The sequence below is a fragment of the Eumetopias jubatus genome, unplaced genomic scaffold (assembly GCF_037043125.1).
Source record: "Eumetopias jubatus isolate StellerSeaLion01/CBP00866 unplaced genomic scaffold, mEumJub1_p1.0 scaffold_10, whole genome shotgun sequence".
NCBI classification, from domain to species: domain Eukaryota; kingdom Metazoa; phylum Chordata; class Mammalia; order Carnivora; family Otariidae; genus Eumetopias; species Eumetopias jubatus.
Window position 1 is genome coordinate 30,544,045 of NW_028274816.1, and position 24,667 is coordinate 30,568,711.

At 43.0% G+C, this 24,667-nt stretch overlaps 1 protein-coding gene across 1 annotated transcript in view; it reads left to right on the plus strand.

The window, feature by feature from the left end:
• The window catches only part of VAT1L (vesicle amine transport 1 like), a 140,444-nt gene extending 132,195 nt beyond the window's left edge, over nucleotides 1–8,249 (plus strand). Inside the window, exons 8-9 of the mRNA XM_028091719.2 lie at nucleotides 6,030–6,113; nucleotides 8,151–8,249. Coding sequence (XP_027947520.1) covers nucleotides 6,030–6,113; nucleotides 8,151–8,249 — 183 coding nt within the window. The remainder of the gene's footprint in view (nucleotides 1–6,029; nucleotides 6,114–8,150) is intronic.
• Nucleotides 8,250–24,667: the final 16,418 nt, after the last annotated feature.

The following is a 24,667-nucleotide window of genomic DNA, read 5'->3' on the forward strand; positions in this document are numbered from 1 at the left end:
AACATGGTCTGAACCAGTTCATTTTTCCTGTAGGTCATGCGTGAATGCCATCTCGAATGCCAGTGGACTTTGTTGGAGCATGAACCAAGGGTACAGGATCAATTCTGATGGGTTGCAATCCATGGGGTCTAAATAAACAAATCAAGAACACATTTTTTAATCATGAGATTCTTTTTATGATTAGCCTATTTCATAAACAAAACTGTGAGGGCTTCAGCACAGAGAGAGCATATCTGTTTCATCCATCACTTTCTACACAGCTCCTCAACAGGGCTTTGACACTGTTTGAATGAGTGACTGACTGCATGAATGAATGGATAGAACAGCTATTATCATTTAACATATTCAGAAGGTGAGCAGAGATGAAGCAACTTGCTGGAATGACCCTGATGAGGCAAAGCAGAGCCTAGGACTCAGTGATGATCTCACTGCCTCCTGCCACCATCCACTTGGGATGGTACCAAGGTGGCCTCCCAGGCACAGGAAGTATCAGAAAAAGCTCAGAGAGCCTCTGTGCTCAGGATCTTGGCATCTTGAGATGTTTTAATGATGTGACTCAAACTTCCTCCCACTGTCTGGATGGGACACCAGCTCTGGCTGGGATAGCCTGAGTATGCCGTGGAAAATCCAGCTGCCAACACCAGATCTGGCCAGCCGCATAGCTGGCAGTGGTATGTCAGACTGAATGTGAGGGGCCATGGCCCTGATGACAAACAGACTCCACTAGGCCACCCAGACAGCACTGAGCAGGCCACCAAGAGGCAGCTGCCTGGGCCAGGGGCTTTAGGATGTGGGCCAGATGAAACAGAAACCTCTTGTGTGGCTCAGCTGCATGGCATCTCACTCTCTCCACATACCTACTTGCTTATTCATTCATTCATTCATTCATTCATCCTGGAGGCTATCCTATGCTAAATACTCCTATGCACTGGGGTCCCTGAGGTTGGTGCCACTGTCCTACCATCTGGAGCTGCCCTCTCCAATATGGTAGACGTGAGCCACGTGCAGCCACTGGGCACTTGAAGAGTGGCTCATCTGAACTGAAACATGTTGTGAGTACCAAGTATACCCTGGATTCCAAACATGTAGTACAAAAGGGAAAAAAAAAGGAATATAAAATATCTCATTAAGACTTCATTGTGTTGAGTATATATTGAAGTGATGATATTTTGGATAGATCTGGTTAAAGAAAATATATTACGAAAATTAATTTCACCAGTTTCCATCTACATTTGTTAATGGGAGTAACTAGAGAAATTTTAGGACATCTGTAGCTCACTTCCTATTTCTACTGCACGGCGCCGGTCCAGAGAGTTGTACTGTAGAGAAGAGCAGCTAAGTTCCAAGCTGGGGGTAAGTGTGGCATTACTAGCTAGCCCAAGGTGCCAAGGCAGCCCAAAGGAGACTTGGCCCCAAGTGCAAGGGGCAGGGGTAGGAGGTGCAGAGCAGCTTCCTAGAAGGGTCCACATCTAAACCAGCCGCAGGACAAATGTGAGTTAGCTCCAGGACCAGCGCACTTCATACTCCGGGAAGGAACCTGATCTATACAGAGGCATAAAGCTGAGAAGCCCAGTGAGCTTCAGATAAGTCTCCAGTGGCCGGAGCAGAGGAAGTGTAAAGAAAGTAGTGAAGCCAGAAGCCAGAAAGCTGACCGACGTCAGCTCCAGAAGATCAAGTCCAGTGCTGTCCAGCAGAAGTCTAACATGAGCCACGCTCAAAGTTTCCAGTTTTGTCGTGGCCACAATCAGAAAAGTAAAACGTGGACAAAATTCACTTTAGTAATATGTTTTACTTAACCTAGAATATTTAACGTGTTATCCTCACAACGTGCAATGGATGTCAACAATTCTGAATGAGACGGTATATATTCTGTCTTATTAAGCCTTTGCAGTCGGCCAGGTGGTTTACACTCGCAGCACAATGAAGTCTGTTCAAGGGCTCAGTGCCCCATGTGACTCGAGGCAGTGCAGGTCTGCCAGGCTTTTCTAGAGTGCGATGGGAAAAGGTTTTATTTTTGTGTTTTTTTTTAAAGATTTTATTTATTTGTTTGACAGAGAGATACAGTGAGAGAGGGAACACAAGCAGGGGGAGTGGGAGAGGGAGAAGCAGGCTTCCTGCCAAGCAGGGAGCCCGATGCGGGGCTCGATCCCAGGACCCTGGGATCATGACCTGAGCCGAAGGCAGACGCTTAACGACTCAGCCACCCAGGCGCCCATGATGGGAAAAGGTTTTAAGTGCAAGTGTATCTTAGAAAAATGCTAGCCCCAAAAGAGAACAAGTAGCTTTTTGGAGGTTCTCACCACCACCTTTTGGGCACTCTCACCTACTGAGGTACCTCCGTTTATAAACGAGTAATTTGGGAACAAGGTCTCTTTCTGCGGACTCTACCTTACGATGGGGTTATTTGAGGGCAGTTTTGGAGTACAGATGGCAGAGCCCTGTCCTGGCTTTTGTCCAGAGTCCTGAAAAGGGGAAGCCGCTCTCTCAGCTCCCAAGTGGTTCTACCCACCTTTCACATGGTGACCAGGGACAGAGTCCTTCAATTTTCACCTTTAGGTTTCTCTTCTGTGAACCCACGGTGTGCAGATAAAAAGCAATGTATATACCTCATACATTAAGCAATGCCTTCATACTGTACATGTAAAGAATTGCTAAAAAAAAAAAAAAAGGTAATTCTTTCCTTCTAAGCTGTCATCAGAAGGACTCTTTCACATCTCCAGGAGCAGCATTAGAAGATGTAAACTCAAACAGCATGGCTGGGGATCAGACTACTTCAGTCACCTCTTGGAAAGACTCCTAACCCTTTCTCTATCCCCCACATAAGGAACTTCAAGGGGTCAGTTCATTTCACAGGGGTGCCTGGGTGGCCCAGTCGGTCAAGGGTCTGACTCTTGGTTTCAGCTCAGGTCATGATCTCAGGGTCCTGGGACTGAGCCCCATGTTGGGCTCCACGCTCAGAGTCGGCTTCAGATTCTCTCTCTCCCTCTGCCCCTCCCACTTCTGTGCATGCGCTCTCTCTCAAATAAATAAAATCTTGAAAGAAAAGAAGAAAGAAAGAAAGAAAGAAAGAAAGAAAGAAAGAAAGAAAGAGAAAGAAAGAAAAGGAAGGAAGGAAGGAAGAAAAGAAAGAGAAAGAAAGAAAGAAAGAGAGAGAGAGAGAGAAAGAAAGAAAGAAAGAAAGAAAGAGAGAGAGAGAGAAAGAAAGAAAGAAAGAAAGAAAGAAAGAAAGAAAGAAAGAAAGAAAGAAAGAAAGAAAGAAAGAAAAAGAAAGAAAGTCCCCAAAATATGCAGATTAGAGCCAGCCGTTTGGGGGGCTTTTTTCTGGTATCACAATAAGGTTTAACTGGTAGGAAAACGCTTTTCAGTTTCTCTGGGCTCTGTCTTATTGGAGAGGCAGCACAAAAATTGTTCTGAATCTCCAAGGAGTTACCAGGTGCTTAATGACTTGCCAGGGTAATAAACAACTGAATTCTGGGAAGTCATTATGTGAGACATTACCTACCACCTTCCTCTGCCTTTGAGAATTAAATTAAAAACAGTCTGGGTGGAATTGGGAAAAAGCATGGGTTTTGAAGTCTGACAAACATGAATTTGAGCCACGATTCTGTCACTGATAGCCACATAATCTTTGGACAAATTGCTTATATCGTTGAGCATCAAGGTACTTACATGTAAAATGGGTAAAATATAGATCTTGCAAGGTAAGAATTATGGAAGAAAGTTAAGAAGGTTGCTTATTTATTGCTGCATAACAAATTACCCCCAAAACTTAGAGGCTTAAAACAACACTTATGATCACACTTTACGTGGGTGAGGAATCTGGGCATGGTTTAGCTGGGTCCTTTGGCTGAGGATCTCCCAAGGCTTCGATCAAGGTGTCAGCTAGGGATACAGTCTCATTTCTAGACTTAACTGGGGAAGGATCTGCTTCTGAGCTCTCCCATTGATTGCTGAAAGAATCTAGTTCCTCATGGGCTTTTGGACTGAGGGTATTGCTTCCTTACTGGCTGTTGGTGGGAGGTCTCCTTCAGTTCCTTGCCATGTAGGCTCTCCACAGGGCAGCACACAACATGGCAGTTTGTGTCATCTGAGAAAATAGGGAAGAAGAGTCAGAGAAAGAGAGAGACGACCAGGCAGAAATCCGTCTTTTATAACCTAACCTTGGAGGTGACATCCCATCACTTTCGCTATATTCTGCTGGTCAGAAGCAAGTTAGGAGGTCCAGCCCACATTCAAGGGAAGGGGATGATACATGGGTGTAAGTGTCAGGAGGAAAGGACGGTTGGGAGCAATTTTGGAAGCTGTCTGCCATGATCTTTAACATTCTCAGTAAATAGTTGTAATAACCAGACATGACAGCATTTTGAAAAGCAATGTTCACCACAGAAATAAAAGAAATATACTGGCATATGTATTAGGGTCAGGAAATTTAACAATCATATGACACTATCAGTCTATAAAAGAGGCTGATGCTAACCAATGCTAGGTTTCCCAAAGACTACATTTAAAGATGCATTTAACTTATATTAAATACTGATTTGAATTTGAAGGCCAAATGGCAAAGTTTGGAGTTAAAAGGCACTAATTTCCCCTACCTAATGTTTTATCATATATCCAAATCCCTTTCTAGTTATTTTAGGATGTCCATGTTTTTATGGGGATGTAAATAAAAATATGCATCTCAGTTTTCTCAGTTAGCAATATTATAAAGGCTTTTAATCCTGCTGTACATTCTTTATAATTAGCAGCTTAATCGCAAGATAATATTTCTATTCCATAGATAAATGTAAGAGCCATGGTTTACTTAACCATTCCCTTATTCTGTGATATATAACTTGCTTCAGTGTTTCAGCAATGCTGTGATTGAGTATCTTTTGTATGGTAAGTTTTTTCCCCCACAATTTGAATTATGTCTTTAGGATAAGTCCCAGAAAAGCAATTAGAGTATGCACATTTTAATGGCTCTGTCAAGTTTCTATCCAAATGAGAAGACAGCTTTGTTTTTTTAAGCAAACATTACTCCATCAGCCCCAGATTGAGTTCCTCCAAGACAGACATCCTACCTTATTTAAATTAAACAAAACAACAACAACAAAAAAAACAAAACAAAAAAACCATGGCGCCTAGCCTGTAAGGACATTTAATGAATATTTTGTGGAACAAATGAGTGAACAAAAACATTTTAAAATCTGAGACTTTAGGAAAAATATTTAGGCTAGATCTCTTACAACTTTTTTTTTTTTAATTAAGAGATGTTGTATTTCCATTTAGATTTCCCTGAGATGTGGAGGACCTATTCATGCCAAGTGTCGGGTAGTGTTACCCTTTCCTTATCTCATTTTCTCCTCACAGCGCCCCCTACAGTTCATTCTCCGCACAGCCACAGAATGAAATGCTCAAGCATAAATCAGAGGAGGGCACACGCTTGCTTTTTTAGAGGGGCTTGATCTGACAAGCCCCCATCATTTAAAGGAAAACTCGGTCTTCTTCTCTGGGGAGAATACTAGTTCTGGAGAAATTTCTACTTAGGTGGAAACAAAATTTCCACCCAAAAACCAGGAGTCACCGAAGGGAATTTTCCTGAATATAGTTTAGCCTAGGCAACGGGTCATTTTAGTTAAACTATGAATCAGAGTTATGTACCATTTTGGTAAGCAGGGCACAACTGACTCTGAAAAAAAATAATTTTACTGGTCAAAATTTACACTGGCTGATGCGCCCTGTGTCTCTTAGAATTTCACAGTACTCTCCTCCCCACCCCACCCCATCCCCGACTTTTGTTTTTTAAGAAAATTTCTTATTTCAGGAACTATCACTTTCATTTCTTAGACCCAGAAGGCCAAGTTGCTTGCACAAGCTCGGAGAGCGTGAGTGACACAACCAGAATTTATTTGCCCCCAGTGTCCCAAACCATCGCTGGCTTAGCGGCTAACCTTGAACCACAGCGTCCCCAGGTGGGCGGCGAGTGGTTTGGCTTTTCCACCTGGGCGACTCCTCACCCAACCGGCGCTTCCTTTTTCTCCTTTCAGGTGAAGGAGGCCATGCAGCGGATCCACGACCGGGGGAACATCGGCAAATTAATTCTGGATGTAGAGAAGACCCCGACTCCACTGGTGAGTCAAAAGCAGAGGGTCCGTTCAGTTCAACACAAGAGGGTCTATCAGGTGTGGGCACAGGTCGGGTAGGGGGAAATACAAGCAGTTCTGGCTCGCACAGCAGACCCGCGTAATCAAATGATGGTGCAAATGAGCGATTAGTCACAAAACTGGGATGCAGGCTAAAAGGGAAAGGAAGATACTTCAGTGAGAACATTTCAAGAGCAATCCGAGGGCAGTCAGGAAAGGACAGGAATAATCGACCTGTGTCTATGACAAGTGCTGTCTCTTGGCTGCCACAAGTGGGAGGAATTCCTGGTAAAATCAAATAAACTCACATTCACATATTCAACAGATGGAGGCTACTTGCTTCCGAGATGCCTGCTGATGATTGCATTGCTTTTGTTTCCTTTCGTCGGGATGATACCCTTACATCCAGGGATCCCACCGGGAGTGAAGCATGTCACACTCTTGCAAGGGCCACTGGTCCAGGGTGGGGGAGCAGGCAGTGTAGTGTGGCACACAGAGCGCCATCAGGCTGCGTGGATTCGAAGCCTGGCTCTGATGTCCTGTGTGTCACCCTGGGCGATTATTCTGCCACTCCGTCCTCAGTATCCCTGCCTGTAAACTGGAGATTGATCAGTTCTCTCAAGTCAGGTGAGAGATGATGAGACACATAAAGCATTGGCTCGTCCATCCCAAGTTCTAGGAAAGGTTTCACAAAGAAAATACTTAGGAAGGGCTTTTTTCTTTGTTTAGTCTTAAACCTGCATCAGGCATTTGTACAAGAGAAAGAACTAAAATCTTTGCATGTTTTACTCTGTGTGTGTGTGTGGTTTTTTTCAAGTGTTTCCTTGGCTTTTGTAACCACAATGTAGTGTGGGAATGGCAGTCATTTCACTCAATGAAGGATGACTTCATGAGAGGGCATTTTACAAAATGCAAGTGACTGATTACAATCGGGACTTTGTCTATTAAGTGCTTACTAAGTCCCAGGACTCCGCCAGCAAATGTTTGAAGGCAGATGAGGGGTTGAGACAAGCGAGGAGAAGGGGGCTGGGTCCCAGGTCTTCTGTACACCTATGTTGTTCTTAAAACACATGACCAGACCTATTGTACCTTATCAGTAGAGGAGATCTAGAGCCAGCCTGGACAGTTTGTTGCTTTTAAGTAGGATAGCTGGCATCAGCTTCCCTCCTGTCTCCATAACACATGAGGTCCCGCTGGGCCCTCAGGCTTGAGGAAGGCCTGTTTGACCACAGGGGATTCTCATCAGAGCAGGAGCTGAAAAGCCCAATTCTGAGTATAACAGCTCAGGGCCTTCCTTGGCGTATGCTATGGCCCTTGTTCCTGAATCTCAGGAGGGCTCTTATGAGGCTTTGGCTAGAGCCAAAATCCACGTCTTCACAGAAATGCCATTCCAATGCGGGGGATGTAGACAACAAGGCAGACAAACGCACGTGTGTTAGCCTTATTGTTCTGGCTCTTAGGAAGTGACAGCACCAAGATTTGAACCCTGGCCAGTCTGTGCAGTGGATGCTCTGAGTGCCCCCATGTCCCCCAGTACCTGACCCCTCTGAGAGCCCCCAGCCACAGGGGCATGTTTGGCCAGTATGTACATAACTGCCAGAGATGCCAGAGTAGCCACTCCTTGGCTTCTTACCTCCTCACGTGGGACAACTGTGAGGGGTGTCCCTCACTGGCTCCCAGTGGTCCCCGGCATGACTGAGCCCCAGCTGCCCACAGTAGGAGCCTACTTATTAGCACACACTGTACTGACTTCCTGGCCTTTCCTGCCTCGTGTCCTCCCTCCCTACCCGGGCTTCCTGGCATCATCTCCCAGCTTCCAAATATTTGCACTCAAATCCTTATCTCAGAGTCTGCTTCTTAGGACACCCAACATAAGACGGCCAGCACCACAATGCCTTCCTGGGAGGAAAGCAACCCTAACTCTTAGCCCTCAAAGAAGTCCTTCCCAAGGGGGCTTCCTCAGATGCTTGAAGAAGGTGAGAGACAGACCGCAGACCCTCTAAAACGTCCTCTGTTGAACTGCAGATGGCCAACGACAGCACAGAGACCAGCGAGGCGGGGGAGGAGGAGGAGGACCACGAGGGAGACAGCGAGAACAAGGAGCGGATGCCCTTTATCCAGTAACGCAGGACCCAGGCAGCAGAATGTGAAGGACGGTCTGGAACAAGACGAGCCGGTCGAGAAAGCTCTTCTGTACCCCAGTGAACAAATGCTGTAGTCCACTGTGTGTTGTGTTTGTCTGCAGTCAGCTGAGCTAAAAGCTGTTGATCACTGTTGTTTTTGAAATTAAGTGCCAAGCCCATTCCATGCAGTATTATGTCCCTCCCTCATCTGTGTATCACACTCTCCCCCCTCTCCTACTTCAAAACCATCCGTCTTTGGGTCCTTCTTGACAGTTCTAGAACAGCCTTGCAAATTAATACAAGCCCAGAGCCCAAAGCCTATGAGACCAGACATAGGCAAAGACAAGTTTGGGTTGAAAGGTGTTATCATAAAAGCAGTGTCCAGATCCTAGAATTCTTCGGGCCAATGACACTTTTTGCTGCCAGCCACCCGTGATTCTGACAAGAGCACTTGCCAGTGTGGCTGGCAGAAGGAGGGTAGGCCAGGAGGTGCTTTTATGAGCCCATACGTTTAGGATCTCTCCAAATAGTACTTTCCCTCTCCCCATTTGAGAGGCACCTTCCTTACATCCATTCAGTTGTTTATTGGTCAAAAGGTTGAACCATTCTCCTCTAGCATCAGCCTCTGATGCTTGATCCCTTCACTGGTTCTTAACCATCAATACAGGAGTTTTCAGGATAGAAGATGGGTCAACAGCATGAGTTTGAGCATCAGCCACAGAGATTTCTCCTCTGAAACCAGGTCTCATGAGCAAAATCCCCCCACCCCGGCCGCCCGCCATATATATTTTCTTTTAATTCTAAGAACACTCACCACGTGTGGGACTATTTCAGAAGTCATTACTGAGATTTGCCTATGTTTGCACACTTGCCATGGGCATTACCGATTTTGCTCTTTTCATTTCCAGGTAGTGAGCAGCTACCTTTACCAAGGATCCCCCAAGGAAGACCTTCCTGGTAGACCATATTAGGGGAAAAAAAAAAAATCAATGAGTATCTCTTTTCTTGCCAAAGCATGTTCTGACATGTAACAAACTCTAGCGATAAAAACGGTTGATGTTCAGTATGCCAAATGTGCAGTTCCTCTCCTCTAAAATACAAAATTATGGTGCAGACTCTTCGCAAGCCCCTGCTTTTTGGAAACCAGGGACCAAACTACTTGATTATACACCATTGTCTAATTTTCCAGCTCCTACACTCTTAAGACACCCCACACCCCGCCCACCATACTTGATATGTCTCAAGGTGAACAGTTCCCCTGAAGGATGAGAGAGAGGCTCAGCGTCTCCATAGGGGGGGCTCCTTATTCCCTCCTCCCACTCCTTTTGGCTCAAATGGTGATTCCTTCACTCACAAACAGAGCTGGAGACACAAGGAGCCCACATGATTAGCACCCCAAGTCACTTTGCCTTCTGGAACACCTTGGAGGGCTCCCTGATTGCCCCATCTCTCCACCAGTGAGCCTCAGGGTAGACCCAACTCTTTCCCCAAATGATGGGAAGGAATGTATTCCAGCAATTACCTTTTTATTTCCAAAGTCCCTTTATAAGAACAATCACCTCATTAATCATGTTCTTTTTTCCTGCACTAAGCTTGTGATGGTGACATTTATGCCAAATATTTATCTGAAGGGAGTTTCTCCTCATTGTGAATGTACATATAAAATATGGGGACAAGAAAGGGCGCTTCCATCTGATGAGCAGAGAGATGAGAGTATCTCAGAAGAAGACACTCACATCATCTTCTCTTCATACCCCAGGACTCACCAATATTTCATTTCTGGGCCATTTAGAAAGATAATGTGGAGAGTTTTCACACACCCCACCCAATACTTTCACTAAAATGCTGTATTCTTGGTCATGTTTCTCCCATAACCAAGCTGACAATGATGTTTTAAGAAGAACCACTACCCAAGTGACATTCCTGGTGAGCTGGACAGAAATGGCATTTTCTAGGGCTGGGGTAATAAAGAGCCACTGGCCAAATCAGGGCTGTCCTCTGCGAGGGGAGTGGGAGCTCTATGTGCAGAATCCAAATGGCCTTTGTTCTTGTCCAGAGGAGAGGCGTTAAAGAAATCATGCTTCCCCAAATCTGTTTTTCAACTAGCAAAATTAATACAGTCATCATATATAATGGCAGTTGGTTAAACAAAACCCTTTTGTCACTCCAGAATACAGGGTGAGAAGAGAAAACTAGAGTTTGACTATCAAGGTCCAGTTATGCCATTAAGAACAGAAGAAAAGAAAATGCCAAAATTAGCCGTTTAATGCACTCTCGTTTTAAGCACCTTCTTCCTGTCACGTGACTGGTTTTCTGAAGGAAGTATAAGGAAAGTCTCAGTTTGCCTTAAAGGAACTGTGAAGGCTTCTCTGTCATTTAAACTTGATTGGAGTGAACTGAAACATTGTCTAACGTATTTGTGGCTTTAGAGCTTTTGTTACATTGTGCCTACAAAGCAAATTATGTTTACATAAAATATATAAATAAAGTATTCAGCATAGCATAACCTTGCCTGGCATATTGGTGACTCCACATAAACAGTTGTTGGAAAAGCAGCCCCAACTATTAAAATGCAAGAAGTGGGTGACTCAAAAAGGAAAAAAAAATACGTGATAGAAGAATTTTCAAATGAGAAACTAAAGACTGTGTAGAGAAAATAGGAGGCACGATGAGACAAGCCTTTAAAAAAAAAAAACATTCAAGTTCCCTCAAGCAAGAAAGTATAACCACTAAATAAAGTAACTATTGAAGACATCATATAATGACAATAATTATAATCGCGCTTATGAGGTACCTACAATATGCTGTTAAGAGAACTGTATCTCTATATAAACTAAAGTTAAATAACATACATATTAATTTGCCTACCCTCCCAATAGCCCTGAGAGGTAGGGTTTATCATTACACCCATTTTATAGGTGACAAGACTGAAGATTAAGGTTCTGCACTTGCCCAAGATCACATCACTAGTAAGTGATGGGGCCAGGATTTCGAGCCAAGCTAGAACCCATGCTCTTAATCACCCTATCATGCTTCTTGGCTTAACTAGGGTGAAATATGATGCATTTCAAATTACCATCCCTTGTTCTCTAGAAACTCTTCAAGTATTCTGTTTCCTCTGATTTCAAGGATATGTTTGTAAATTTGTTCTGTTTTGTAGCCAATAATATATCAAGAAGCATTTTTTTTTCTGGCCCTCCATCCCAGGGTTCAGTGAGGTACTGATTTTAAAACTCACACATCTCTCTCTCTCTCAAAAAAAAAAAAAAAAACCCTCACACATCTCAACCCTTTTCATTTTGATGATCTAATATCCTCAAGGTTATCAAAGAGATACAGAAAAGTAAATCCCCAAGGCTAAGACTTCATGAAAGAGGAATTAAATGATTAGGGAGGCTTTATTGTGTTTACCATATTCTCAGCAGGAAGCCAAAAAAATAGAACTAAGCCCCATGTCAATAAAATGCCACATACATAAATCTGAATTTGCAAGGTAGAAATATTACTCACATTGTCAGTGAAATTCTTTCAAAGTGCCTGCACAAAGGATTTTCTTACAATATTCTAATTTAATGTTCATGTACTCCATATAAACCTCATGGTCTTACTTAGCCAGTGTTGGTACACTGTCACATTTAAATACAGTCCAGCAACTGGAATTGAAACTAAAATCCACATCTTCACTTAAAACTCTGAGAATGGGGAAGAGGTCCAGCAGTTGGAAACAAAATTCTTTTCAGCAGTGTGAATGATGTTTGGGTGGTAATGGAGGTAAACCTTTCAAAAGCCATTTGGGGCATAGGGAAGGAAATGTTTGTGTAGAAGCAAGGAGGTGAGAACTTCTGAAGGGCATAATGATGATTGGAGAGTAGAACAGTGTAGCTGAAACACACACACGGGGATGGAGTGGAACAGGAGAGAGGCATGATGGGGAGTCGGTACCAGGTGTGGAGGTCTTTGAACACCAAGTCGATGGTCCTGGATTTCTGTGGAAAGGAACAAGGATGTGCGGTGGTGGTGTGGCGTGAAAGTTTGGGCATGGAGGTGATTATCAAGAGTAAATGTGGGGTCAATGCAAAGAGGGATGTGAGATGAGCCTAAATATGGTCCCAGGGAGACATCAAGTACCTCAATTCCCCCCGCCCTCATTTGCATCCTCTGGAATCAGACGTTAAGTGTCAGAACAGGACTTGAGTATCAGCAGTGTTGGGAGGTGATCCCAAGAAGCACAGCTGGGGGAAGAGGAATATAAAACAGGAAAGGGAAGAAGCCAGTTCAGGGGATGTTGATGAGCAAGTTACCACTGTGGGAGAGGTAAACAGGCCCCAGAGTGTCTCATTTGAAAGGTGAGGAAATTGTCCTGTTTATCTATCAATTCCCAGGCATCGTTGGTAGAGGGCTACTTCTGACAAGTGTGTTGATTCCCTGATGCTCTTGACCTTCCCCTTGTGGCCTGACAATGCCCTTGGACGAACAGCCACAAAAAGCCATTAGGATATAGAGGAGCAGTGAGGGGATTTGGAACAGTTAAGTTCCCAGAGCTCTTACTGTAACTCTTCCAGGGAATTGGCTCTTTCTTCGGAAGTCAAATGGGGAAGCTGTTGAAGCTTTCTACTAACCATATGCCAGGCTTACTAACTACTTCCCCACTCCAGCTATCGCATTAGCTCACACCACCCTTTCAGTTTTGCTTTTTAAAAAAAAAAAAAAAAATTATTTATTTATGAGAGCGAGCAAGCTAGTGAGAGAGAGCCTGAGCTGGGGGGAGGGGCAGAGGGAGAAGCAGACTCCCCACTCCCCTGAGCAGGGAGCCCAATGTAATGCAGGGCTTGATCCCAGGACCTGGGACCATGACCTGAGCCGAAGGCAGACGTTTAACCGACTGAGCCACCCAGGCACCCCTTGTTTTGCTTTTTGTTATGTTAATTGGTCTCTTGACTTGAAGAATATGGCTTTTGCACAGAGACAGCCAAAATGCCTCCCCTCACCCAACCTTCACTGTGATGAGTTCTTTCATTGGGGTCTTCCTGCCAAATTTCAGGTGTTATCACTGGGGCCAGAAGATCTGGGACTCTATGTTAAAGAAAGACATATGTTTGTTCAACAGATATTATTAATGAACATTTACTGGGTGTAGGACCCTGTTTCGGGTCCTAGAAATAGAAAGAAAATAAGACACAGACCTTTCCTCAAGAAATTCAGTCAAAAAAAAAAAAAAGAAGAAGAAATTCACAGTCTAAAACTGTGGTATCCAGTAAAGATATGAATATGAGCGACATACAAAGTTAAGTTTTCTAATAGCCAAATTTAAAAAGTAAAAAAAGAAATTTATTTAGCCTAATATACAGAATGTTATCATTTCAACATACAGTCAATATAAAGATTATTAATGAGACATTTTACACTCCATTTTTCATACTAAGACTTCAAAGTCTGGTGTGTATTTTAATACAGGACATCTCAACTTGAACTGGACACATTGCAAATGCTCAGTAGCACTTGTGACTAGCGGCTTCCATTTTGGACAGGCAGGTCTAGACAAGGGCAGAAATGGACACCAATATACGCAACATAGCTTCAAAGAGGCAACGTTGGGGGGGCAAGTGGGAGCACAAAATAGGGAGGGGGTCAACTCTGATAAAAGAGGATGTCAAGGAAAGTGTACACAGAGGAAGTGACGCTTGAGGAGGAGTGGGTGTTGTTCATGAGAATAATGTACTTATTTTTTTGTTTTGTTTTGTTTATTTTTATTAACATATGATGTATTATTTGTTTCAGGTGTACAGGTCAGTGAATCATCAGTCTTACATAATTCACAGCACTCACCATAGCACATACCCTCCCCAGTGTCCATCACCCAGCCACCCCATCTCTCCCACCCCCTTCCACTCCAGTAACCAGAATAATGTACTTAATGCACACAGCATAGTGCCTGGTACACAGTAAGCACAATCAACATTGGCTTCTTTTCCCATTTGCTAATGCAGGGAAGAAAGGGATGCTTGGGAAATACTCAGTAGCTTCCCCTTTTTTTTTAACAATAGAGAATATATAGATCTCAATATTTCACTTCTAGATTTGATTGTGGGAGAAAAAATAACTTGTTATGGACTGAATGTCTGTGACACTCCAAAATTCCTATGTTGTAATCCTCCCCCTCTCCCATGGGATGGTATTAGGAGGTGGGCTTTTAGGAGGTAACCAGGATTAGGTGAGGTCATGAGGGTGGAGCCCTCATGAATGAGATTACTGCCTTTAGGAGACTCAGGAGAGAGCTTGCTTCCCCCCCCTCCCCCTCCCTTGTGTATGGATACGAAGATACTGGCAGTCTGCAACCAGAAAAGGGCTTTCCCTTTCCCAAGACCTTGACAATGCTGGCACCCTCATTTCTGACTTCCAGCCTCGAGACTGTAAGAAATACATTTCTGTTGTTCAGAAGCCATGCAGTCTATGATCCTTTGTTACAGCAGCCTGGGCTGTCAAAGACATAAGTGTTTTTGCATTCTCTGCCTTGAGCAGAATGAACACAACTCCTATTACCAGCCAAGCAAAGATGCTGGGAAATATGTCCCATGAGTTATTCAAATTGGCACCCAAACACCCAGGCGAAGGAGTGACTCAGACAGTAGCAACTGCACCCCCAACACACCACAAGCAGTACCCACATGAGTGGTGATTCAGAGCTTCAGACTTGGAATCTTGCAAATGAGGGATCAAATCTGGGCAAACTGCTTGGCATGTGAGCTTTCCCCTAATAAAATGGGGATAATTATATTGTCTATGGCCTCGAATTGTGATGAAGATCAAATTTAACTGTGTATGTGTAACCAGACTGAAACCACGACCCACAAGTTCCAGTCTGGAAGCCAGATGGTAAATGCTTTCAAACAAGGTTTTTCATTCACTCAACAAACACTAATCAAATACCTACCATGTTTCCAACACAGTATTTTTAATGTCTTAGGAAAAATAAGAAATACATAACCTCTGTCATCCAAAAGCTTACAATTTAATGATGTGTTAACAAATAAATTCTATCTCTTCTGCAAATGGCAGTTTATTTGTAAAGCCTGCCTTGGGCTTTCATGTGGGCAGAGTGGTAAAGACTGCTGTAACTGATGAATAATGTCCATCAGAAGCAGGTGAGGAGAGTTGCCCAGGAGAAGCAACTATCTTTGGGTACATCAGTGGGGAAGCACATGGTGGACTCAAAGAATGGTTCATTTAGCTACCGCATGCACCGAGAGGAGAAACAACAAATGAGCAAGACTGCATTATAGAAATCCACAAAGGACCCTTCAAGGGTTCTGGATTTTTACTAAAAGCATAGGGATTAATCAAGGGATTACTGGAGAATGCTCTCAAGTAAGAGAAGACCATGGAAAATCTTCCAAAAATGAATTTCACCATTTCACTTGGTCCAGTTTTGGGAGGCAGATTGGGCAGGGGGACATACTGGTACAACAGTTTCTTTGGTTTGTCCCCCAAGGCCGATCCATTGTCTATTCGCTCATGAATTAAAGTAGCTACTAATCCAGCCCGAGTGGGAAAGAAAGAACACATCTTTCTTTCAGGAGTGATAAGACAAAGAAGGTTGGTGATGTAGGCTTTCCCTGAGGACTGGGGGACACTTGTCCATGGGAGGCACCCAGAAAGTAAATCACCACCTATCAGAGCTGGGAGTCAAAACTACCAGAGGGCTCACATGGCAAGCTCACAAACACATGCATAAAGATGGGAATCGCTTTGAAAAAACTGTCCCAGCTTAGCGTTCAAAGATTTCCATAGAATGAAATCAAATCAAGGCAAACCACAAAAACAAAACTAACATTTCCTGAGGATTTGCCAGTTACCAAGCATTTTACATATACCTTCACCGAATCAAAACAATTCCTTGGAAAGAAGGCAGCAACCCTGCTTTCAGATAAGGATACTACATTTCAGAGAGGTGAGGTGGCCTGCCCATATTTACTCAGCTGGGGAAGATGGGGGCCAGCACTTCTGACTTAACATCTCCCAGGTAATGCGATCACTCCCCTTTTTCCTCTGGACAAGGAAGAAAAACTTCCTCTCTACTAGCTCTGGTGGGAATCAAGGTACTCTCAGGAAGGCTCTGATTGGTCTGGCTTGGATCACATGTCCATCTTAAACCAATCACAGAAGCAGAGGATGAGAGCCCGTGGATAAATGCCCAGATTCCCTTTCCTCTGCTCTCATGATTCTGGGGCCTGTTCCACACAGAATCTCAAAGGGCCAACTCCTGCTTCTTGACATCACCTTCTAAATAAATGACCTGCACCCAAGTCCTTATCTTGGGAGCTACTTTGGGGGAAAATAGCATTTTTGATGTATTAACTTGCCAAATACAACAACCTTATAAGTGATACTATTCCCATTTTACTTATGACAAAGTAAAGTTCAGAAAAGTTAAGTAAAAAATGCCCAACACTACACATAGCAACTGACTTTCCAGAATTTGGGCCCAGAAATCAAGCTAAGCATTTGCTAATGTCCAAGTCACTGAAAACACACAATACCACTTAACAAATTGGAAAAAATTATTCAAAAGCCAAGCCAGTGTCAATTAAAATGACTTCTGGGCCCAGCCCTTCTCAGTTTTTCAAAAGCCTGCCCAGGGAGCAAGAAGGGATTATTTCTGTTTTCCTGACTCTGGAGAATTTTATCCAAGGCCAGCAGGAGGGGGCCCAGCAGCCTAATGAATTAAAAAGCTATGTTGGGAAGCAGAGAGTCAGACCAAGGCACACATCGCAATGCATTTGATCTCTTCATCCTTTGCAAAAACAAGCAATCCTTTGCAAAAACAAGCATAAATACCTATTTACAGAGCCCAAGCTAATGCTCAGGTTGACTGCTGATATTAAGAGCTGGTCTGACTACTGTCTTTGTTTGAGGGCAGACGACTGGATATCCCAATGATCCTTTGAGATTAATCAACTAGCAAGATAGGAAGTCAGTGCACCATCACACTGACCCAAAGTATTTTATTGTTAACTAGATGAATTAAGAGGATATCAAAAGCTCCCATTCTCAATCAGGAGCAATCTGTCTATATGTAAGTATCTCTCTCTCTCTCTCTCTCTCTCTATCTATCTATCTATTATCTATCTATCTTTGCTAAGGTAAGTATTATTAAGGAGACTCCATTCAAGTTTACAAATGTTTATTAAGCTTTTGCTATGTGCATGGCCCTATTTTATGTACTGTAAAGGATTCAGAGATAAATACAGCCTGGCAATGCTGGTAAAGAGCCCACTGTCTAGAAGACAGAGTAAGACAGGGACCCAGTCACCCAGAGAAGGCTAGCAGAGTAAAAGGGAGAGATGCATAGGGCTCTAAGGTGCAAAATTGGCAGAGGTGATGTTTGTACATAAGATAAATAAGTCTCTATGGAATGGAAGTGTGCGGGCACTCTAGGCTTTTCCTGCCAAGTATTGACTGCACCCTACTACGGCTCAGTGGTCAACAGCAGGGACTCTAAAGATAGATGCACTAGGTCTGAATCCTCACTCTTGGAGTTACCAGCTGTATGACCTTGCACACATTTTGTGTTTAATCTCTTACTTTGTTGTTTCCTCTGTAAAAGGGGAATGACAACATTAAAATGTTATCAGGTTAGGCACCTGGGTTGCTCAGTTGGTTAAGCATCTGCTTTCGGCTCAGGTCATGATCCCAGGGTCCTGCGATGGAGCTCCACGCTGAGCAGGGAGCCTGCTTCTCCCTCTCCCCCCTGCTCGGCTCTCTCTCTTTCTCTCTCTCTCAAATAAAAAAAAAAAAATGTTATCCTGTTATGGTGTATATTAAATCAGTCAATAGATGTTAAATTTTTAACTGAGTACCTGGTACAAAATAACTGCTTGTCATTTGAGGTGTTTTGTCAGTTGCACCTGATTTTCCTTTGGGGAATGACCCTGCCTTGTAGGTTGTTTCAGGGATCCGGTAAGTCAAGGTGTCCTTCCCTCCTCTAGCCAAATGGGACTCATGACCCAGGGAAAGCCAAATGGATGTTCACCTAGTAATATAAAGTTTAAGAAGAGAGATGCAAACATACGAAAATGAATGGAGCACATCATCCGGTTGGTGGTACCCTAAAGAGCCTCCGATGACTCCCTGCTACCCAGATCCCCAAAGCTACCATGTTTCTATTTTCCCCAAGCCTAGATCTTCAGACTTGTTTTAGATTCTGTGGGCAATCTCATACATATAGTTTAAGTAAGCCAGACCTAATTTTTGCATGCATAAAAACCCTACCTGATTAAAAGGGGTCTTGGAACTGGGCCTTGAATAACTTGGTGAGGTTGTAATGGGGACAGATCATTTTCCTGCTGTATTCTGTATTTCCCAAAGAAAGGCCAGGACATAAAGCCTGGCAAAGGATTATTATTGCACATCAAGGAAAAGAGGCAGTGTAAGAGACAAAGTGTGCGTGCCAAAACAGAAGCAGTTTGGAAACATTCCATGTTTTAATTAGGACACAATGGTCAAATATTTGAAATACAAAAAAACAGAGACAACCTATCCACAATACAAGAGCAGAATTTCCCAAATTTCTGTTATTTGCATACCAACATTTCTGTGATCTTTGTTATACCTGGGCCCAAAGTAGCATTAATTTTTCATAATATATTATATATATACTTATATAGAATTATATTATTATTTTTCTTTAAATAAACTCATTTTTAAACATAAATTTTTAAAAATTCTATTGCTACTATAAAAGGAAAATGAGTATTATTTACCATGAAGAGAAAGTAATCTTAAACATTGGCAGGTTAGGACTCCCACTGCCTAAATATGGGGTAATTTGAGCATCAAAATAAATAATGATAGTAATGGATTATAAACCATGAATAAAATTTAAAGACCTATCAGTCCACCATTAAATAACAAGTAATTGCAGTTGAATGCCTACTAATAAACGCAAAAGAAATGTTAGAAAATCAACTAGTTGCTCAAAGTTTGATAAAAAAAAGATTATTCACCTAGTCTCAAAATAGTTCCCCACAAATCACATATTAATTACAAAATGAAAAAGGACAACTTTAGAGTTGAGAAACCTGGCAGGCAATGCCTTAACCAAGTGATCAAAGGCAATATCACCAATAAAGACACACTTACATTATATGCTTCCTGATACAGTACACTGAGAAGGACACAATATCACTTCTGTAATATCCCTGCCAGTATACGCATAACTGGATTTATTCATGAGGAAATGCCAGACAAACCCAAACTGAGGAACATTCTAAAAAACAAACAGACAAACAAAAATTGGTACTGTACTCTCCAAAAATGGCCAGATCATTAGAGTCAAAGGAAGGTTGAAGAACTATTACAAACTACTAAAGAGATAAGAAACAGGACAACTGAAGATAATGGGCTACCCCGAGTTGAATTCTAGACTGGGGTGGCAGTGGAGGGAGGGAGCTATTAAGAACTTTATTGGGACAACTGATGGAACTGAAAATGAACTGCAAATTAGATAACAGCATTGTATCACAGTATACTGCCTCAGTGTAATCATTAAGAGAAAGTCCTGGTTCTTAAGGAATACACACTTTAGTATTTTAGGTATAAAGGGGAATGATGTCTCTCCAACATTCATTCAAATGGTTTAAAATATATAGAAAAAGAAAAGAAGGGGGAGAGAGAGAGAAAGAGAAAGAGAGCGAGGATTATACAGCAAATGGGGCAAAATGTATCAGTAGGTGAATCTGGGTGGAGGGCATAAAGGAGTTCCTTACACTATTTTTTTGCATATTTTCTGTGAGTTGGAAATTATGTCAAAATAAGAAGTTACCAAAAGAATACTTAAAAAAAAAACTAATATAATACAACATTATTAGAGTCTAGTTAAAAATGATTGCCTCTTAGAGACTCTGGGCTTCAGGTCAGTTTCCTGTTAATAAAAAAGAGATTAGCAAGTTCTGGAAAGATTTTATTTATTTATTTATTTTTTAAAAGACATACCAACATCAAATTAAAACTGTCTCCTTGACACCATAATCAAGATGTAAAGGGAATCCTGTGATCCAGCATTCTTAATGTATGTACCCCAATGGTGTGAATATCCAGCTTGAGGGAAACCTGCTCTCCAGCAAACAAGGCTTATAGAAGCTTTGATCTGAGGGCAGCCAGGGAAGCCCGACTTTCTTGAGAAGACATGCTAGTGCATATAATTTAATACCCTGGTTTTGTCTCTAAGAAGTGCACTTTGCATACCATGGTTTTGAAACAGATCTCACTTCTGTGTGGTGACAATGTTTTCTACAGCCAGCCATTTCTATTTAAACGCTGGCTAAAGCTGGCTTCAACAATGAATCATTGACAGAAGTTTTGTTTCCTCCACACCAGGAAACTCAGATGGAAAGAGAAACCATCTGTCAGCCACTTCTATAGCTCGTCACTTGCTGCCAAGCATTTGCAGTCCCAAAATTGAAATAGAATCCCCCAAATGGTCCCCCAAAATGTTCCCAGTACTTTGGAAGGGCTCAGTTTTAGCGGTACCAAAGAGCGCGAGGAAGGAAACCACAACCATGTCCATTGAGTATTTTGCTGTGGTGCTGGGACATCCTTAGGGATTCCCAGCATCATCCCCACTAATATTTATGTATCACTTACCAAGGCAGGACCCCCGAAAAGCACTCTGCATGGTTTATTTCATTTAATCCTCTCACTATATGCTCTCCTTTTACAGATGAAGAAATCGAGGTGAGGAGAAGTTCAGGATTCAGACCCAAGTTTGCTCCCAGAATCCATGTGCTCAGCCCTCATCAGCCACTAAGTTGTGCTGCCTCACGGGACATAAAGAGGCACCTTGCTGGTGGGCTGCCAGGTGAAATTCAGGATGCCCACTTAAAGTTGAATTTCAGACACAAGTAACTTTTTAGTATAAGTATGTCCCAAATATTGCATGAGATAAACTTATACTAAAATATTATTTGCTGTTTATCTAAAATTCAAATGCACCTGGGCATTCATCTAGTATTTTTATTTGCTAATTCTGGAAACCATAAATATGGTAGAATCCAAACCCACAACCTCTGGCTTAGAAGATGTGTGACCTAACTATCTGGCCACAGGGCTTGACTACACAGGTAGGACCTGGATCTTCTGGGATCTTTCACAAAAATCTACATGTCCAATCACTTCAGAACTTTTTAGGGGTGGGAGGGTGGTGGTGTATGAATTTCAGAAAGATGCCAAAGAATCCTGCCAGCAATTATTATAAAGAACTAAGGAGTCCCCATGGGCTGACCCTGCAGTACTGGGTCTGGTGCGCTCAGACAGAGAAGCCTAAACTGCATAATAAATCACCACAAATTTAGAGGCTTCAAACAATATTATTTCATCACTTCCATGGGTCAGGAATCTGGACATCACTTAGATGGGTCCTTTGCGTCGGTCTCCCAGGGTTGGAATCAAGGTGATCAGCAGGCTGTATTCCCTTCTTGATCCCAGGGCCCTTGTCGACGCTCACACGTGCGCATATGCCCTCTCACGATATGGCAGCATATACCTTCAAGGCCAATAGAACAAGATTTCGAGCTTGATGGAAGGCCTGGACCCTCTCTTATGGGCTTACCTGATTAGGCCAGGCCCACTCAGGATCATCTCATTAGCTCAAAATCACCTGCTCAAGGACCCCATTAACATCTGCAAAATCCCTCCACCTTTGTCATACCCTGTATTGATTAAGAGGGAATCACTCGTACTTCCCACAGCCAGGCCAGTCTTGTCATCACCTCACGTAACCATAATCACATTCCTTATATGTAGAATGAGGATGCTAACTAACAGCTGCCAGACAACTGAGTTCCCATAAGAATGAAATGAGATCATGCACATAAAGCACTTAGTTCAGTGCTTGGATCCAGGAAGGGCTCAAACACCATCAATTCATGGGCATAGCCAGACAACTGCAGCCTCAGTAAGGGAAGGAAATCTCAAAAGAACACAAACTTTAAGCCTCACTATACAGCAAAAAACGTGTCCCAAGAAGATGCCCTTGAACTTGGACCCTGGAGTGTTTCCCAGGAACATACACTAATGTGATAACTAGACTGTTTGACCTGCATCATAGATTGCTGTTGCGCATCTCCGAAACTCTCTCTTTGGGGTTAGGCATCCTATTGGCTTTTATGAAGCTTCTCTGGAGGAAAAAAAAAAACTGCCTTATTTTTATACCTAAAGGCAGGGAGCGGTCAAGATTGAAGGCAGTAAAATACCAACTAATAACATTTTAACTCTCTCTGAACTTAACATGACAGATTTGTTTCCTGTGTTTATTTTATAATCCGTGGATCTGTACGATGACCATGTGTCACTGTGCACATAATCTAGAAAAAAAACAACCTGTGTGTGTGTGTGTGTGTGTGAGCATGTGTGCTTGTGTGCATGTGTGCGTCTGTATGTGAAGCTGGAGGTGGCTGGAGCATCTCTGGACCTCTGAGAGGTCCAGGAAGGCTCCTGAGAAAGCCTGACCGAGTGGTTCTCACACTTGGGTTGTACGTGAAAATCACATGCAGCTGGTTCACAGCCAGGGTGACTGCAGACTAAAGCACCGCCAGGGATTCGGATTCACAGTCTGGTGATCCCTAGGAATTGGCATTTTTGTACACACCAGACCCAGGTGATTCTGCTGCATTTTGAAAAACCCTGCTTAGGAACCAGGCTCCTCCTGCAATGGGAATGAGCTCTGAGGCTGAACAGTCCAGTGTCGCTTCCATCAGAAGGCCCCGTCCCATCCCCAGCTCTGTGGCGAAGGGGTGCAGGACCTGGTGAGTGGGGGGGGGGGGGGGGAGTAGGGCGGGGAGGCAGGGAAGTGGGTAGAACTTACCACTTATGTTTTTGAGACTATCCATACATTGAAGGAATTTAAGAAATGTTACATTTAAAAAATATACAGACGTATCAGAGTGTGAAAAATTTTTTTCCATCCTATCTGTGGATTTTTATGACAATGGAAATAAATTTCTTTGCTGTGAGGCCTTTTGTGAAATTCGTAAAGTCTAAGTGTGAGGCTTTTTTGTGAAAAAGGCCTCCTCGCTCCCTGCAACCCCCTATACTCCCATGACAAGCCTTATCCTAGAAAGACATTCAAGGTCCCTCAAGAAGGCTCTGGTCAACCACCCCTACCCCACCAGGACAGCCAGGCACCTGAGCTTGGACTTAGCATGATGCTCCTGCCACCTAGTGGTCAAAGACGCACAGCTGATTTATCTCCGCCTCCCCTTATTCTCATTCTCTGATCCAACAAACATTTGTCAAGTGCCTATGGTGTTGTCAGGCACTTTGCTGGGCTCTGAAGGTGAATAAGAGTCTTATTTACTGGAAGGAATGCTACCAATCATTTCGTTAAGTCAAGTCATTCCTAATGGTGAAACTGAGCTCAGGGTCCCATGCAGATGCCTCTGAAAACTCATCTCAAAAATTCTTTCCTCTGTGCAACAGGGGGTGTAAACTGGAATCACCCGTGGGGCTTTTTTGTAAATACACCTGTCCATTTCAGGAGGGGCCCACTCCCAAAGTTTCATATCCAGAAAGCCTCAGATGGGCTCCCTCACCATAAATACATTTTTTAAAAACTTCACAGTTATTTATTTGTGTCCCCTCTCTCTCTCTCTCTCTCTCACACACACACACATCAAGTCAGAAACCACAGTTCTATATCATGAGGCTCTTACTCAGTTTTCAATGTGATAATGACCTCTATCTATATGGTATTTTAGAGTTTATAAACGCCCTCCACATCCATTATTGTGTTTGACCTTCACACAACAGTATGCAAGCATAATTTCCATCTCGCTGATGAGGAAACTGGACTTCATGAAGGCTACTTCTGCAGGGTCCCACAACTGATCAGTGACAAGGCAGTGTCTCAAATTCAGATTCTCACCAGTTTCAAATCCCATAGTTTTCTGCTATTTTGGGGTGCCCCTGGATGGTTGGTTGGACAATAGTATGGAGTAGGCCAAGACTGAAGGACTGATCCCATTTGGGCCAGTCATTAAAGGATAACATATTCCAAATTTTTATTTTAAAAATATTTTGGGGACGTACAATGTGCAAAGCACAGAGAAGGAACAATTTTAGAGATAAAAAGACATGGCCCCTGCCTTCAAAGGCCTTGGTGTCCTCTGGAATCACCATATATCACATATATCTCTTCTTATACCCAGTTGCCCCCCATGCTCCCCATAATACACAGGCACCCACCCACATTGGTATTCTGATAAACTAGCTCTACAGAATTTTTTTAAGCTGTAATTTATAGCTGCTGATTTGTGTAAATAATCCCAACATAGTCAATTTCATGCTATCACGAGTTTTGAGAATGAGCTTGTAAAATTCTCAAATACTTACAAACTGGTTCTGATGTGCTGATAGTAGATGGTT